This window comes from Lycorma delicatula, chromosome 7, assembly GCF_047948215.1.
Source record: "Lycorma delicatula isolate Av1 chromosome 7, ASM4794821v1, whole genome shotgun sequence".
In the NCBI taxonomy this organism is placed as follows: domain Eukaryota; kingdom Metazoa; phylum Arthropoda; class Insecta; order Hemiptera; family Fulgoridae; genus Lycorma; species Lycorma delicatula.
In genome coordinates, this window is record NC_134461.1 from 105971908 (window position 1) to 105989397 (window position 17490).

The 17490-nt window shown below is 27.5% G+C and overlaps 2 protein-coding genes across 3 annotated transcripts in view; one reads left to right on the plus strand and one right to left on the minus strand.

Annotated features, from left to right (window-relative positions):
* Window positions 1-17490, plus strand: part of LOC142327790 (nose resistant to fluoxetine protein 6-like) — a 275777-nt gene that overhangs the window by 189462 nt on the left and 68825 nt on the right. The gene's annotated exons all lie outside the window — the stretch shown is intronic.
* LOC142328092 (uncharacterized) lies at window positions 310-6193 on the minus strand. Of its 2 annotated transcripts, none has more exons than XM_075371582.1 (3): window positions 6048-6193; window positions 4664-4847; window positions 310-986 (listed from the first exon to the last, which is right to left on the minus strand). In XM_075371582.1, the coding sequence occupies exons 1-3, from the start codon at window positions 6053-6055 to the stop codon at window positions 444-446; spliced, it is 735 nt and encodes a 244-aa protein (XP_075227697.1). In that variant the 5' UTR covers window positions 6056-6193; the 3' UTR covers window positions 310-443. The 2 variants fall into 2 exon arrangements, with proteins under 2 accessions (XP_075227697.1, XP_075227696.1); XM_075371581.1 differs by having other exon boundaries at window positions 4664-4853.

Consider the following 17490-nt stretch of genomic DNA (forward strand, 5'->3'; position numbering starts at 1 on the left):
AAGTATTTCCAGAGTAATAGTTGATATAATAAAACTTCCAAATTATTTATGGAGTTATGATAAACATTCTCTATTTAAACATTTTTTCATTGAAATATAGATGAATTTTAAATGTTTTATAGGAAAAGATGGGCCAAACCAATTAAAAGTACTCCTTGTAGAGAATTGATAAGTTTACATTTTTTTTTAACATAACAATAAAAAAAATCATTTTTTTAAAAATTAACTTGAGCATCTGAGGCCATTAGCACCTTCTATTAGTTAAAAATATTGTGGAATAAATTGTTATAAATTTTTCAGACCCTGGTTAAAAAAACTATCACAGTCCAACATTTATTTTTTATTTTTTTAAATTAATACAAAAATTAAATAATGTTTTTGTAATGTAAAAATTCAACAGCAATGAATAAAAATTCTAAAAATCTATAAAAAAAAATATATATTTAATATAGCATCTGAAACTGCAGACTTACTCCACTTTGATTTGATACTTTATAATCTGTATTATTGAACAATAAAATTTCAGACTTTAAATTCATATCCAGTTTATATTTTTTATCTTTACTTTCAAATAAATTATGTTTAAAATTAATTTTTGTTCCTTTTGTTAAATCATTTTTATAACCTGCCATTACATCAGTTTCTATTTTTAATGTAGTTTTTGGATTAATTTCATCAGGTGATTTTAAGAAATCAACCAACCCTTGAGGGTTTTCAAGTGCTTTAGCAAAGAGAACATTTAGTAACTTAGATAAATTATCAGACGATTTACTTTTAGCTATAATGTTAACCATTCCATTATTTACTTGGTCTGGTATCTTGGCTACTTTAGATAAATTATCCATTATGTGTGGAGGTATCGCATAACTTTCTGAAAAGTATGATTTTTTTACTTTTGAATCTTCTCCTTCTCTGTTTGATGAATATTGTTCTTTCATATAATTTTGGTTATTTTCATTTATTCCAACATTCTTAGTGCCCTGCATCTGAAAAAATAAGTACCAGAAATTACTGAAAACTTTCTTATACTAAATACTTAGTATAATCAATCATAGTTAAATTGAGGGTCAGTTTTCTCATGAACTGATGGTTTAATAACATGCACTCATATTAATTTCCCTTTTTTGTTATCATGAGTTATTCAAGAAGCATTTTCTGAGTCGAATAAAATAATATAATCCTTATATCATCATTCTACTCTCAGAAATTTGCAACTCAACCCCTATCAGAATATTATATTGAATTTTCAAAAGTAAAAAAAAATCTTCACAGTCCTGAGATTTGTTAGATTATCGCCTAGTATAACTTAGGCAAAATCTTGCTTCACAAGATTGTCATATTTATCTCATTCATTGTGTAAAAGTATTACTGTTCTTGTATTGTCCATTTTAATTGACTTCAAACAAAAATTGAGGTTCTCAGTTCAACACATATGTATAAGTTTAATGGTTTTTCTAGTTTTTCTATTCCAGAGGAAGGTACCTTTGCTAGTAATATTGTATGTTTCTAATGGATAGCAAATATTTCTTTTTTTAAATAAAATTACTCTGACAACATAATTATTTGAAAATACTTTTCATTTTCTTTGTTATAATCATAACCTAGTATAAGACTTTTGTATAGTAATGATTTGTAACCTGATATTATTCTGATATTCAAAATATTTTTGTATGAAAATTCAAGAAAATCAGTGACAGGATATAAGACAATACATTTTATTTTATGCCACTTAGCCTTACTTGTTAAGTTTGTTAATTTCACTTCTCAGCATTTCCTTTTATTATTTTAACAAGACAGGTTTTTTACCTTTGCATTCTTTATAAACATCTTGCTTTTGTATGGCGGTAATATTTTTGTAGATCTGAATGAAAAATACAATATATTAATAAAAAAAATAAAAGTTTTTAAAACGTTTATCAAAAAATTTAAAAAAATATATTTTTCCAATTTTTTTAAATTTGATTTTTTGAAGCTGATACTTTTTTTGAAAAATTTTTTTCATGTTTTTAATACCTTTTTATTTTGGTTTTATGTTTTACAAGAGTTTATTTTATCGGTTTAAACAGTTCAGAAATAGGCAGAATAATATATGATTTGATTTAAATAAATAAAACTTAATTGGAATCTCTTATATTCTTTTAGGATTACTAGAGTGAGATTAATCATGTAATCTTAAATAAACGAATACTTTATTCAGACCAAAGCATTAAATATATATATACATCACATTAGGAATGGTATACTTGCTACTCCATGGTTAATAAAAAGGATATGCTGTAGCATTTACCTGGAAGAATCAAGATAAACATTGAAATACCTTCATCTGAGCAGTATTACAAAGTAAAACATTATAAATAAAAAAAGAGAAGTGGTTGTAGTCCAAATTAATATTTAAAAATAATTATTTATTAAAAAATAATCATGATATAACTATGAAAAAATTATAAATTACTAAAATCAATAGAGAATAACAATTTTGAAGATGTCAATTATTCAATTTTGAGTAGGTATTTAAGTGATACCTTAAACAATTATGCAAAATATTCAGGTTTATCCTCCTTCGTATCATTATTTATTTAAAAATAAATCAATAATATAATAGTGTTTCTGTGAAAAGATATCTTTTAATTTTATTCTAAATAATTTGGTTGGAAGATTTTACAGGCTTTTGATAATTTATTAAAAATAGAAACTGTTGTATAATAAGGTTCTTTCTCATAGGTAGAAATATTACACTGTGTAGCACAAAATAGTTGAATTGAATGGTTTGATTCAAGTTTTCATACTAGAGGAAGATAACCTTCCTCTCTTTTTTCAGTTTAGCCTCTGGAACCACTATAAGGTATTACTTCAGAGGATGATATGTATGAATGTAAATGAAGTGTAGTCTTGTACAGTCTCAGGTCGACTATTCCTAAGATGTGTGGTTAATTGAAACCCAACCACCAAAGAACACCGGTATCCACGATCTAGTATTCAAATCCGTATAAAAGTAACTGCCTTTAGTAGGATTTGAACCTTAGAACTCTCAGTGTCGAAATCAGCTGATTTGTGATGATGAGTTACATATTACGAGATACATATCCTTCCTACTATTTTAAAATTTAATCCAGTTACATCATCATAAAAACACCATGGTACAATGTAAAATTTTCACAGATTTTTTATTAATTTACTTAAAAGACTAAATATTTTCCATCTGTTACGAGTAATTAAATGAAAGATGCATTATTACTTCCTTGGACCTTGACCAACCTTCTAAGGTAAATATTCTAAAAACCCCATCAATTTGTGTGAGTAGAAGAATCCATAAATATATGTACTAAATCAGATGAAATCATTAGTATCTATCCCTATAGTGACAAATGAAAAAGAATTATTTAAAATTTTTAGTGGAAGATGAAGTACATGTAAGTTGGCATCTGATATCTGTAAAACTTTTTACCTCATCATTCCAAAATTACTTTCTTTTCGTTGGCTTAATTGAACTGTCATATTGGTCAGTAGTTTGACTTTTTATACAATACCCAGACAGGAAATAGTGTTGTGGACAGTTCACACATAGAAATAAAGAGAATTGCCCTCTTCCCACTGATTAGCCACTGTAAGAAGAACAGATAGACACCTCAGAAGAGACTTCTTCCAAGAAAGAAGAATTTAAAGAGAAAAAATGAAAAAAGAATGGGAAAATAACCCGCAGAGTAACTCTCTCATATAATTCAAGCTTATAATTGTTTCCAATATGTTGTAACACAGAAAAAAAATTAAATTATTACTTTTATATTTTTTGAAAGATTTTATTCAGTTGAATCTTTAATCAGTAAGATGTTTAATAAGGTTCTACTTTCAAATTATGCTTGAGGTTATGTAAAATTTTATATGGTTTGGCATTTTATTTATATATTTTAACCCATAATTATAAGTTATAAATTCATTAACATTGTTGAAAAAGTATTGTCGTCAATACGTTACTTTTGTTTGATAAATTTTTGTTCAGTAGTCGATTCATACTTTTCAAATGTTTTGAGGTAATTGGTAATAGAAGAGATGTAATAAACTTGAAAGTGTAATATAAACAAGATTTTTACAGAGTTCCATTTAATTCTACAAGAATTTTCAACTTGACCTAAGTTTTTGATATTTATGTGAGATAATTTCTTGATTAGAGAGGATACTTGTCTTATTTTCTTCAACTTTTAAAATAAATAATTCATCCATTGAAATTTCATTAATAGAATTTTGTAAGATTAAATAAAGAATGTTTAGTTACCATTGTTGTTTGAATGTATTGATGCATTACAAGTGGATGGAACAAAAGTGGTCTTGAAATCTGCTTGATTTGTTATCAAACAGAATGTTATTATAAATTTATTCCATTTTTCAACGTGGCTCTTTATCTAGAATATTTTTGTAAATATTCTAGATATAATATTAAATATTCTACAAATAAAAATATTCCTGCTAGGATGAATTTTCTAGATAGAGTATAAGTTAGTGAATTAGCAAACGGTTGATAATTTTAATATATTAATTATAATTGATATATTAATACTTACTTCAATAATCATTGAAGTCTGTATACAAAATATGAACTAGTTTACTTGAAAATTTAAAAATATGTATAGCACTATGCACCTTGATTTTATTAAAAATTAAAATGTACCTGGTTATTTGATTCATCTTGTGTTGCTTCATTCTGAATTATTTGATTTTCAACATCTTGTCTTTGGTATAATTCAGTTTGAATTTCTTTTCTATATACAGGTTGTTGTGCCTCAGTTTTCCGTAATGTCAGCATTATTAGTACAATTATTTTAAATTGATACCTCATTCTATTAATAATATCACTGTAACTTTGCAAACAATAAAGAGAAAATAAGTACATGCTTTTAGAAAATTGTTTTCATTGTGAACGAATACTTTTTCCTACGTTTTGTAAAAAATTAGTTATTTATTTCATCTTCAGTACATGAATAACTATTTTAATAAAATGTTATGTATATGTAAATTTTTAAACTAAATTTCTCTATAAAAAAAATAAATAAATACATTTTTTTCAAATGCTAAAACTGTGATCATGTTAATTAATAACTTGGAATATGCTTGTTTTTTTCTTTTTATTTTGTTTTATTAATTAAAATCTTAAAAGTTTTTTATGAACTGAACAACATTTCATTTTTTTAAATACAATTTTAAATAATAAAGTTTTAACACAATTCATTTAAGTGAATATTGAGTAATTTAGTCTAAATAAATAATATCACATTAATTATCATTTCTTCTGTTAACAAATAAGTAATGTATTTGCTATTATATTAAAAATAAATTTTAATGAAGTTGAAAAGGGCTTGAAGTTTAAGTTCCCCTAAACTAAAAATTTTTACAAATGGCTAGCTTATTAGCTTCATTTAATATAAATTATATTAATAATAATTGTGCTAAATATGCTACTGAGCAGGCACATTTAAGATTTATTATTGTATTATACTTTCTTTATTTATATTTATATTTATATTTTACTTTATTTTGACTGTGATTGAGAGATATTAATTATTAACATTATCCATCATGGCAGAGAAGTACATCTTGACCTCTCAAGTGAAAGATTCTGAGTTTGAATCATCAGGCTTAACATTGTTAATTTACTCTAAAATTCATATTTCATAAGTGACTGTAACTGGACAATTGCCTGTAGTTCTACATTAAGTTAAATAAATAGTTGACCCCCACATTGTAACACCTAATACATAAAATAATTTTTACAATAGTTTAATATTACTTTAATTTAAATTTAATATTAAAAAGTTAAAAATATAATAAAATTTTATTTTATTTTCCTTGATAAAAGTTTCATTATAAGAAATTCCTTTAATTCTGAAATTGATTAATTTGAACTGGTTCAGAGTTCCTGTGTATTTTCAAAAACTTTTTATAAGTTAACAGTGAAAAAGAGGATGTGTATTTGTAAATTAACAGATTATATTGTGTTAATTCTCTTATTGATTCTTTGTTTGCCACAAATTATTTTAAATAATAGCTATTTTTACCTGTTCATTACTGTTAGCTTTTCTGTTGTATTTCTAAAACTTTACATTAAACTTAAAAAGAAAGTAATACTAGACACTAGTTATGCATAAATAAAAATATATAGCAATATTATAATGATGTGATAAAGATAATATGTTATGCAATTTACTACAGACAACACTAAAATTGATTGTATGTAATATTTTACTCAATGTTAATGATCTTATCTGCTGCAAAGTTCTGTTTGCAACCAGTAATCCATTTCATTTTATTTCATCTGTATTTTTTTTTTTGAGGTAGAAACTCTTTTCTCCAGACTTACACTAATCAGTTTATCATTAATTAAACCCTCACTACTACATCAATACCTTACTTTTGTTATTATTCACTTACTTATTGAAATATTCAAATTCAGTTTAATTAAACCTATAATTTGATTTGAATTAGGCCCTGAAAACTTTAATTTGAGAATGTTTTGATTGTTAATTGTGAAAATATCAAGAGAAGCCATAGAAGAACTGTGATCAAATCACCATAACAAAATACTAAATTATAATTAAAAATGAGCATTCTCTGAATTAGCATTAATAAATACAAAATTAATTTAGGAAATTTTCTTTATTTATGCTCTTCTAACCTTGATGAGTTAAAGTTTTCTATTGTAATCAAAGGGACTGAAATAATACTTTGTTTTTTTTCTTATATTTAATTTGAATTGTTTAATGGTTGAATTTTCCAACTATTTCTCCTATTTTTTTTTTTGACATGTATTGTCTTGTTATGAAAAAAATGTATTTTTGTGATTTGTTTTTGATTTGTGGTGGTTATCTCTGTTCAAAGTGGCTGTGTATAAAATAAAATAATAAAAATTCTAAATTTGAATTGCCGCAATTTTAGAGAGAAAAAATAGTTGTAAAAAATATTATTTATCAAATTAAAGCCTGTTCCTTCTGAATTATTTTATTAAAAGTAATTTATAAATCAAGAAACCATATGTCATTGATATTTTTATAATAGCTATAAAAATATATATTTTTTTTGTCTTTTATTTGTTTATGATTTCCAGGATGTGTAACAACATTAAATGAAATATTTTCAAAAATATTTGGTAACATATGTTATCTAACAAATATATTAGAAATGTTGGCCTTTTATTTTGAACCTCATCAGTGGTATTTTAAATTCAATGAATTGACACTATCTAACTTTAACTATAAATAAAAACATTTCACTGAGCTTCTCAGACATAACATTGCTAATCACATGAGTAGAATTCCCAATAATGATAACAATAGTATTTCTGTTACACTTAAAGATAAATTCTGGGCTTTTTATAAGGTGACAGATTCTCTTGGGATGATAAAATTGATTTTGTTTGTAATAAAATCAAACCGTACTGATTTGAAGTGCTTTAATAAAATGCTAGACTTACTGTTATTAAATACTTATTGCTTATATTCCTGTATAATCTTTTCTCATGTGGCTCCCTCAATAAGTCAGAATGAATTTTCAGATCATATGTTTGATGCCCATAAGTATGAATCACATACTGATAATAACAAAATGAAAGATGTTAAGTTTTTTATATTGTCGCGTGGTGGTTCCGTGCAGCACGATCAGGATATTGAGAGGTTGCTGGCAATTTATAATGCTTATATAATTATAGTTAATTGGTTTAAAATGTTCAAATTACAACCAGGCAAATTAATAATAATAACAACGGTGATAAATACAATAATGACTATAATAAACCAGTTAATGAAAACAAATATTAATATAGTAATTACAACCACAATAATAGTCAGGATAATAGTAATAAACGATAATTACATGACATAAGACATAACATAATCAAAACAACAAGCATGACATAAAAACAGACAAAAATACATAACGTAATCAACAAAGATAACAATCAAAATTATTATACATCAAATAGTGATAATAATGTCAATAGTAAGTAATAAATACAGATTACACATAAAACAGAGTTCAAAATAAATAATCATTCGGAATTTATTCCAGTATATAAACAGAAAACTAGTATTCAGACCCAATAACAAAAGAAACCGCTAGATTTGCCCCTCTTTAACCACTAGTACAAACAATCTTATAAAATTCACTTGCAAATCCCTTTTTGTTGTCTACGCTAACAGTTCATGAATGAAGTCTATTGCATTATTTCTTTTACTTGTACACTTACAGTTTTCTGTAACTCACCGATAGTATTTCTTGATTACTGGAATTACTGGTGGCGTTACCTTAATCGTATCGAAATGGATACTCTCCTCGGTGAACTGACATCTTGCACACTCGTCTCGTAGACTCACACCTGTGACTCTTCACGCTGGACCGTCAACGCACGTCTCACTAGACTGATTCGCAGAACTCCGTCGAACCCACACAACTAACTCGCAGCCTCTCCTTGCTGAACTGGCCTTGCGGGACCGTCACCGTAATGCCTCTCAGATGGTTTGTGAAATTCTGCCGAACTCACACAACTTGCAGCCTCTCCTTGCTGAACTGTCCTTGCAGGACCAACACTGTAACGCCTCGCAGACTGGTTCGCAGAACTCTCTGCCGAACTGATTTTTAGCTGGTGTTACTGGGCTATTTATACTGTTAGCCTCTTTACCTGTAGGATCGGATCCAAGTCAAAGCGTGAGAAGAGCTTTGTTTCATGAATTCCAAGCCTGGTCTTTTCTCACTGTACAACAGGAGTTCATTGTATTCTAAGGGCCAGTATAACAAAAGACAATTGTAAAACGGATCTATTCTTTACAAAAAGAGTTTTCTTTTTTGTCCCTTTCTGGATTCTTTCCAATTATTACATTTTCTATTACTTTTTTTATAATTGGTAGGAATCCGTTGATCAGGCCCGCTATACCGTTCTTGTTACAATATGTTTTTATTTATGATGTTCATAATTTGTTAAACGAAATAGTTATTTATTTTTAAAAAGTAACAAAATCCATCTCTACTAGAATAGTCAATAGAAGTGTTTTCATGTAACTCAACACAATACTTTGGCATACAAGAAAACCCCTTATACTATTTTTGCCATTTTTAATAAATTACTGAACCATTTAAAAAATCTTATACCAATTTATTTAAAATATAGTAAGAAGACATTCTTTCAGAAACAATATTACTCTTTTAATGAAATTTTAAAAAAAATTAAAAAAAGAAGAAGGGTTCTTTTTTTAATTGAAATTAAAAAAAGAACCCTGTATTTTCCCTGTATTGATTACGTTATGTATTTTGGTCTGTTTTTATGTCATGCTTGCTGTTTTGATTATGTTACGATCCTTATTCAACATCTACTATATAAAAATATATGCTCAAATTTTATTATTACCTTCTGTGTTAGGCTTGTCATATAAATGTGATTTATTTTAGTTATTTTTTATATTTAGAATATCCATGAATTTACCGTAATATTGTTCCATGTGTTTTATATTTTAAATAATTAACACATATTTTAATTACATCTATTTTTTTATTTTATAATTAATGGTATATTTTGAGATACTGCTCGCTTCAAGGTTTTGCAATGGTTTTCCTTTACCCACCCAGGCAAATTCTGAAGCAGTTCCCTTTTTTTATCCATGGGGTAACATATTTACCCATCCCTGGTGTGATTTATATAATGTAATATTATGTACTGATCAAATTTATTTATTTAGTGAGTCTTAAAACAAACTGGTATTTACATCCCTAGATTTTATAGAAACAGTAATTAACATTTTCACAACAGAAATTCAGAACTGTAGTTTATTATAAATAGAATCATATCATTAAAATTTTAAAACGTTTTTATTAAAACTGTATATTGATATACAAAAGAGAATCAGGTATACATCTTGACAACATAAGCATGGCAATAAAATCATCTAAAAATAGAGTATAGTGTACAAAACGAAAGATAATGTTTGGATTTAAAATATTGTATTTTTTCTCAAAAAAAATATGTTTAGAAAAATATGTTTCTCAAAAAAATTATGTTTAGAACTGGCTATTATCTCTACATGAGGCAAATAAGTTTTTAACCTTTTTTTAAACAATTACAGCGTACAAAAGGGAAAACTTAAGGACATCACAGTGTTTTGAAAATGTTAACTTTAAATATCTATAAAACAACATTGAGTAAAAATATTTTAAACAAAAACAAATATTGTTTATGTATTAGCAGAGTTTCGGTTTTTCAAATGGTTACCAGCAAAGTTTTTATAGTACTCATGTGTTTCATATTGTAATGAAAGTTAATCAAAAGAGCATTGTTTAATTTCTAAGAAAAACATGAATTTTATTATGGTTTTAAAAATTAAACTAAATTCCAGAAGCTTGTAATGGAATTGTGTAATGGAGATAATTATTCGCTGTATTCTAAGGGCCTCTTAGATTCTATTTTCTTAGACTTCTATTTTCTTAGGCTCTCTTAGATTCTTAGATTCTCTTAGATTCTAGGGCCTCTTCGCTGTATTCTAAGTAATTTCCTTATTAAAATGTAATGGCACAACTGGTAGATTTTCATATGATCTCAAAATGTAGCTTTATTAATAAAGAATATTCCCGTTAATTTCTTCAATATTTGATAATTTTAAATAAATTTTGGAAAAAAACTTTTATTTATTTCTTATATTGTAGCAAAAGTTACAGATAAAACAAAAACTTAATCTAAAAGTACAATATTTGAATATTGTACTATATAATTTTTTTTTTTTTTTATTTTACTAGTCGAGCTTTTATGTTTTCCAATGACTTAGAAGCTCGCTTTATAATAATGGCAAAATTGATAACTGTTTTTCTCCACCCACATGTGTATTAATCTACAATATCCTTACTTAATTATATGTCCTTTTGAAACATCCAAAAAAATATTAATGTACCCCATTAATAACCTACCAGCTAACTTTTGTTGTCATTTAAAAACCCTATGGTTTTCCAGTTACCAGTTCTTTTCTAAGTAATAACCGTTTCTATCAGAAAGCTTATTTCTAAAAGATAAATGGAAAAGGCTGGATTCACGAAAATAATAACTATCTTCACATTTTTTCATAAATTCACTGAAAATGACCTAAATGCTGCCAACTTGTTTATTATGTTTGTTTCTTGAGTCTTTCTTGTCAAATCCTATACATCAGTGTTTCTCAACTTTTTTTTTTTATGGTGGGCCAGTAAAATTATAGAAAAATATACAAGGACCAGCAAATCCTCAGCTTAAATTTTTTGACGAGCAAAAAAAAAACTTATAATCATATTTTTATTTTACTAGCAATTAAATTTACATATACATAATATTAATTAATATTATTTCTATCTTTTTTTTTTTTTGGTCTTCAGTCATTTGACTAGTTTGATGCAGCTCTCCAAGATCCTCCATCTAGTGCCAGTTATTTCATTTTGGTATACCTCTACAGCCTACATTCCTAACAGTTTGTTTTACGTATTCCAAACGTTGCCTGTCAGCATAATATTTCCCATCTACCTGTCCCTCCAATATCAAAGCAGCTATTCCAGGATGCATTAATATGTGGCCTATAAGTCTGTCTCTTCTTTTAACTCTATTTTTCCAAATGCTTCTTTCTTCATCGATTTGCCGCAACACCTCTTCATGTGTCACTTTATCCACCCATCTGATTTTTAACATTCTCCTATAGCACCACATTTCAAAAGCTTCTAATGTTTCTTCTCTGGTACTCCAATCATCTAAGTTTCACTTCCATATAAAGCTACACTCCAAACATATACTTTCAAAAATCTTTTCCTAACATTTAAATTAATTTTTGATATAAGCAAATTATATTTCTGGCTGAAAGCCATTTCACCTGTGCTAGTCGGCATTTCATATTGCTCAGTTATGTCCATATTTAGTAATTTTACTTCCCAAATAACAGAATTCTTCTACCTCCATAATCTTTTCTCTTCCTTTTTTATATTCAGTGATCCATCTACATTACTACTACATTTCATTACTTTCATTTTGTTCTTGTTTATTTTCATGTGGTAGTTCTTGCGTAGGACTACATCCTTGCCATTCATTGTTTCTTCTAAATCTTTTTTACTCTCGGCTAGAATTATTACATCATCAGCAAATCATAGCATCTTTATCTTTTCACATTGCACTTTTATTCTGGATCTAAATTGTTCTTTAAAATCATTAACTGCTAGTTATATGTAAAGTTTAAAAAGTAACAGGAGTAGGAAATATCCTTGTTGGACTCCCTTTTTTATTTTGGCTTCTTTGTTATGTTATTCAATTATTACTATTGCAGTTTGGTTCCTGTAAATGTTACCAATTGTTCTTCTGCCTCTGTATTTGAACCCTAATGTTTTTTAAATGCTGAACATTTTATTCCAGTCTACGTTATCAAATGCCTTTTCTAGGTCTATGAATGCCAAGTATGTTGGTTTATTTTCTTTTTATCTTCCTTCTACTATTAATCTGAGCACTAAAATTGCTTCCTTGCCCCCTATACTTTACCTGATATCATATTGGTCTTCTCCAAACACTTCTTCCACTCTCCTCTCAGTTCTTCTGTATTCAGAATTCTAGTTAAGACTTTTGATGTATGAATAGTTAAGCTAATTGTTCTGTAGTCTTCACATTAATCTGCTCCTGCTTTCTTTGGTATCATAACAATAACACTGTTTTTTAAGTGTGATGGAATTTCCCCTTTTTCTTAAATATTACACACCAGTTTGTATAACCTATCTATCACTTCCTCACCTACACTGCGCAGTAATTCTGCAGATATTCCGTCTATTCCAGGAGCCTTTCTGCCATTCACATCTTTTAATGCTTTATTAAATTCAGATCTTAGTATTGCATCTCCCTTTTAATCCTTTTCGATTTCCTGTTATTCTTCTATAACACCAGTTTCTAATTCATTTCCTCCATATAACTCTTCAATATATTCCGCCCACTTATGAGAACCTTTTCTTTCATATTATAAATCGGAACCATCTTTATTTATGTACCATCTTTAATGTGCTACAAAATTCTCCTTAACTTTCCTGTATGCTCTGTTTATTTTACCAATGATCATTTCTTTTTCCACTTTTCTTTAACCCATTCTTCTTTCACTAATTTGCACTTCCTGTTTATAGTATTTTTTAATTGTTGATAGTTCCTTTTACCTTTTAAATCACTAGTATACTTATACTTTCTACATTCATCCATCAGCTGCAATATATCCTCTGATGTCCAAGGTTTTCTACCAGTTCTCTTTGTTCCTCCTAAGTTCGTTTCTATTGATATAAGAATTTCCTTTTAAACATTCTCCCATTCTTCTTCTATATTTTCTACCTTATCGTTTTTACTCAGACCTCTTCTGATGTCCTCCTAAAAATCTTCTTTACCTCCTCTTTCTCAAGCTTCTTTAAATAACACCAATTCATCTGACACCTTTTATTCAGGTTTTTAAACCTCAATCTACATTTCATTATTACTAAATTGTGGTTGCTGTCAATGTCTGTTTTAGGATATGCTTTGCAGTCAAGGAGTTGATTTCTAAATCTCTGTTTAACCATGATATAATCTATCTGATACCTTGCAGTATCACCAGGCTTTTCCATGTGCATACTCTTCTATTATGATTTTTAAACTGGTTGTTGGCAATTACTAAATTATACTTTGTGCAAAACTCACTAAGCCAGTCCCCTCTTTCATTCCTTTTGCCTAGCTCGTATTCATCCACAATATTTCTTTCCTTGCCTTTTCTGATGCTTGCATTCCAATCTCCAACTATTATTAAATTTTCATCCCCTTTCATGTGTTTAATTGCCTCGTCAATTTCTTTGTATACACACTGTACCTCTTCATCATCATGGGCACTTGTAGGCATATAGACATTAACAATCGCTGTCAGCTTAGGTTTTGATTTTATCCTTATACAATGATTCTATCGCTAAGCTTTTTGAAGTACTCTACTCTCTTCCATATCTTCTTGTTCATTATAAAACCTTCTCCTGCCTGCCTTTTATTTGACGCTGAGTTAATTATTCTAAAATCACCTGACTAAAAGTCATTTTCCTCTTCCCACCGAACCTCACTAATTTCTACTACATCTACATTTAACCTATCCATTTTCCTCTTTAAATTTTCTAACTTACAATGTTTGTTAGACTTGTAATATTCCACCCTCCGACTCGTAGAATATTATTTTTTAATTTTCGGTGACCCCTTCCTTAATAGTCCCCAACCAAAGATCTGAATGGGGGACTAGTTTACATCCAGAATATCTACTACATTTTCTTGGAAACAAAACAGCTGTATATTTCCATTGCTTTCAGCTGCGCAGTTCTCAGAAAATTGAGTGATGTTGATATGGCTATTTAAATCCTCCTGACCTGCACTTAACAACTATTATATGAGCTGCTGCTCTCTTTCAGGAATCATTCCTTAATCTGGCTTTCAACAGATATGGTTGATGCCTCTGATATGGTTGCCAATGGTGACCATCGGCAAGGTCTCATGATTCATAGAGGGAGCATTTCTATTTATAAACAACAAAACAATATGTAACTGAAGATCAGAAAATAAATAAATGTAAGTTGTTTTATTTAAAAATAGAAAGTACAAACAAATCATATTACCTAATCAAAGAGATGGATCTACTGATAAACAATTTCTTGTTTTGGTTTTAATAAATGTCGTGGCTGAAAATCCAGCTTCACACAAATATGTGGTTGCAAAGGAAAGTAGCATTTTATTGAATTTTTTTTTTTGACCAATTTGTTCAGGGACTGGTAGCATTGTCTTGCAGACTGGCACTGATCCCTAGGACCGGTGGTTGAGAAACATTGCTATACATCTCAGCAAATAAAGATTTCTATAATCATTAATATAATCTCTGATCTTTAACTTTCACATGAATGAAATAGAATATTCCTATTAGTGAAAAGCTCCGGTTTTTTCATGTTGTTCCTATTTCTCTCTCTCTCTCACCCTCTCTCTCACTCTCACTCTATCTCTTTCTTTATTTATTTATTTCATATTTGCCTTGTTGCTATACTACACATCAACTTTTCTTGAGTACTGTATCTCACAATCTCATTTACAACTTGGTTAAATGAATAAGCTTTTTTAGTTATACATTTTGCAATTTCTTTCAACCTTGAAAATTTTCACAATTACTTTGTTTTATTACATCAGTGCATTGTTATTTAAATTTTGGTATGTGATCAGTGCATTTTTTTGTACAAATTCACAACCAAGCTCTGAAAACAATTTATTGCTAAGGATGTGATTTACTCTCAGCATTACAAGTATCATATTCATCATCCTGTAATCATTTACTATTAATCATTTAATTCTATAAATGCACATTATTTAATTACTGTTGATAATAATAAAAGAAGTATTGTGTAATGTATTTATTTTTTGTAAAATAATGATTGTAGTTAAAGATAGAAATGAAATACATTGATTTTTATTTTAGGCATTGATTTTTATTTTTATTTTTATATACTAACATCCATGTAATACTGAAAAAAAACTATGAGTATATAGTGGGATATATTATTATTATTAATCAGTACACCTGCTTCAGAGTGATGAATACTGGATAAATTATTATGTTCAAAATGTAAAATCTTGTGTACATGTTACTCACAATACTGTCTTTTCTAGTAGTATTTTAAAAAATTATGCAAACAAATCCATTTTCTACCATTTGTATCAGCTAACTTTTTTCTAATAGTTCCTCTATAATAGAAAGTTTTAATGTAAGTTATATGGGGAGATAATCCTAACTATAATTAGAATATACTCTATCTTTCAATATAAAATATTTGTTGAAACTTTTGTTTTGTCATTTTAAATACATTTGAACAGAAGAATCAAAATTGCAAAGATAAAACATGCCAAATTTGCAGTTACATTGGTAGAAAGATTTTTTGAAATTTTAAATTCTACCCTACCTGCTCCCTGCTCCCTGTTTAGTAAAACAATTTTTTTAATACTAGTCAAAATTTATTTTATAAAAATACGTGAAATAAAAGTTAATCAAAATTATAACTTACCGATTTGATTTGGTAACTTTTTTATGGGTATACCATTAATATTAAAGATTTAAATATATTTAAACATTTAATATTTTTTAAATTTTAATCTTTAAAAAATATTTTTAATTTATGTTTTTAATTTTAAAAATGTTTTTTTTTTTATATTTTTATTTTAATATTAAATATTATTATTTCCAGTAAATATTATTTATAGGAATAATATTTTTTTATGGGAATATTATTTTTGCTTCTACAAGATAGGAGCAGTGTACTCATGAAGCTATCTCCATTCACCATACCTAGTTTCACCTGAATGGGAGGTGTATGTTACCATCATTCCATCAATCCAGTAAATATTATTCTGGGAAAAAAATAAAAATATCAGTACTTTAAATATTCATTAATTGGATTGCTGGGGGGGGGGGGATGTTTATGAGGGGGGCCCTTTGTCTTCTCCTTCTTCAGTATTTTTATTTTTCCCAAAGGTAGAACAGATTTTTAAAAAAAATTGTTTTTTTTAGTATTTCAGTGTTTGTAGCAATCAGATAAAAACTCTGAAATAAGATTCCTTGGGTGGATGTGTGATAAAAATTTTTCATAATAATCATATGACCATAAAAGGGTACTAAAGGGTGAGAAATTATAGGGTACACAGAGGTTATGTAATTACTACATAGCATGTGATACACAGGCAGAAGTAAGCTTTAAAATAGTGTAGGAATTTTTCATAATGGTTCAGCAGTACTTGAGATTAATCCTACACAAGCAAATAAACTGTTTGTTTTTATACAGTAGAAAGATGTAAATAGTAACAAGAGTATTATTTTACAATGGAAAATGTTCTTCACTAAATAATGATAAGAAACTGTTATTTTTCATGTTGACCAAATTTCACATTAAAGAAACCAGAAGAGAATACACCAGTCTCTTCAAATGCAAATATGTAATAGAGTGGTATAAAATTACAGTTTACAAGAAAGGGTCTAGAAAAAAGTAATTTATAGAACTTATCTCTACAATTATCCACTACTTTCATACATTATTCCTTATAAAAAAAACTAATCATCTTGATTTAATTTTGATGGTCTTTGGTTACTTTCTTTTTTAAACACTGTTCTTTGTACTTAACTTATTAAAAAATTGTAATTGACATAGTCAAAATATTCTCTTTTTAAGTTAGAAATTCAATATTGATAAATACATTTAAACCAAAGATGCACATTCACTGTGGGTTAGAAACAATAAAAAAGATAATTACAATTTTAAATTTTCACAATCACCATTCTTAATATCAAATTTATCAGTACTATTGAAGTTCATCAGTACTTTTATAGTTGTTAACTTGTATTGTTTTCACCAGATTGTTGTCTATTTTTATACAGCTACAATTCCAGTCTCTTTAATATTTACTTACATACTCACTTTGGAATGAAGAAATATATAATTGACACAAAC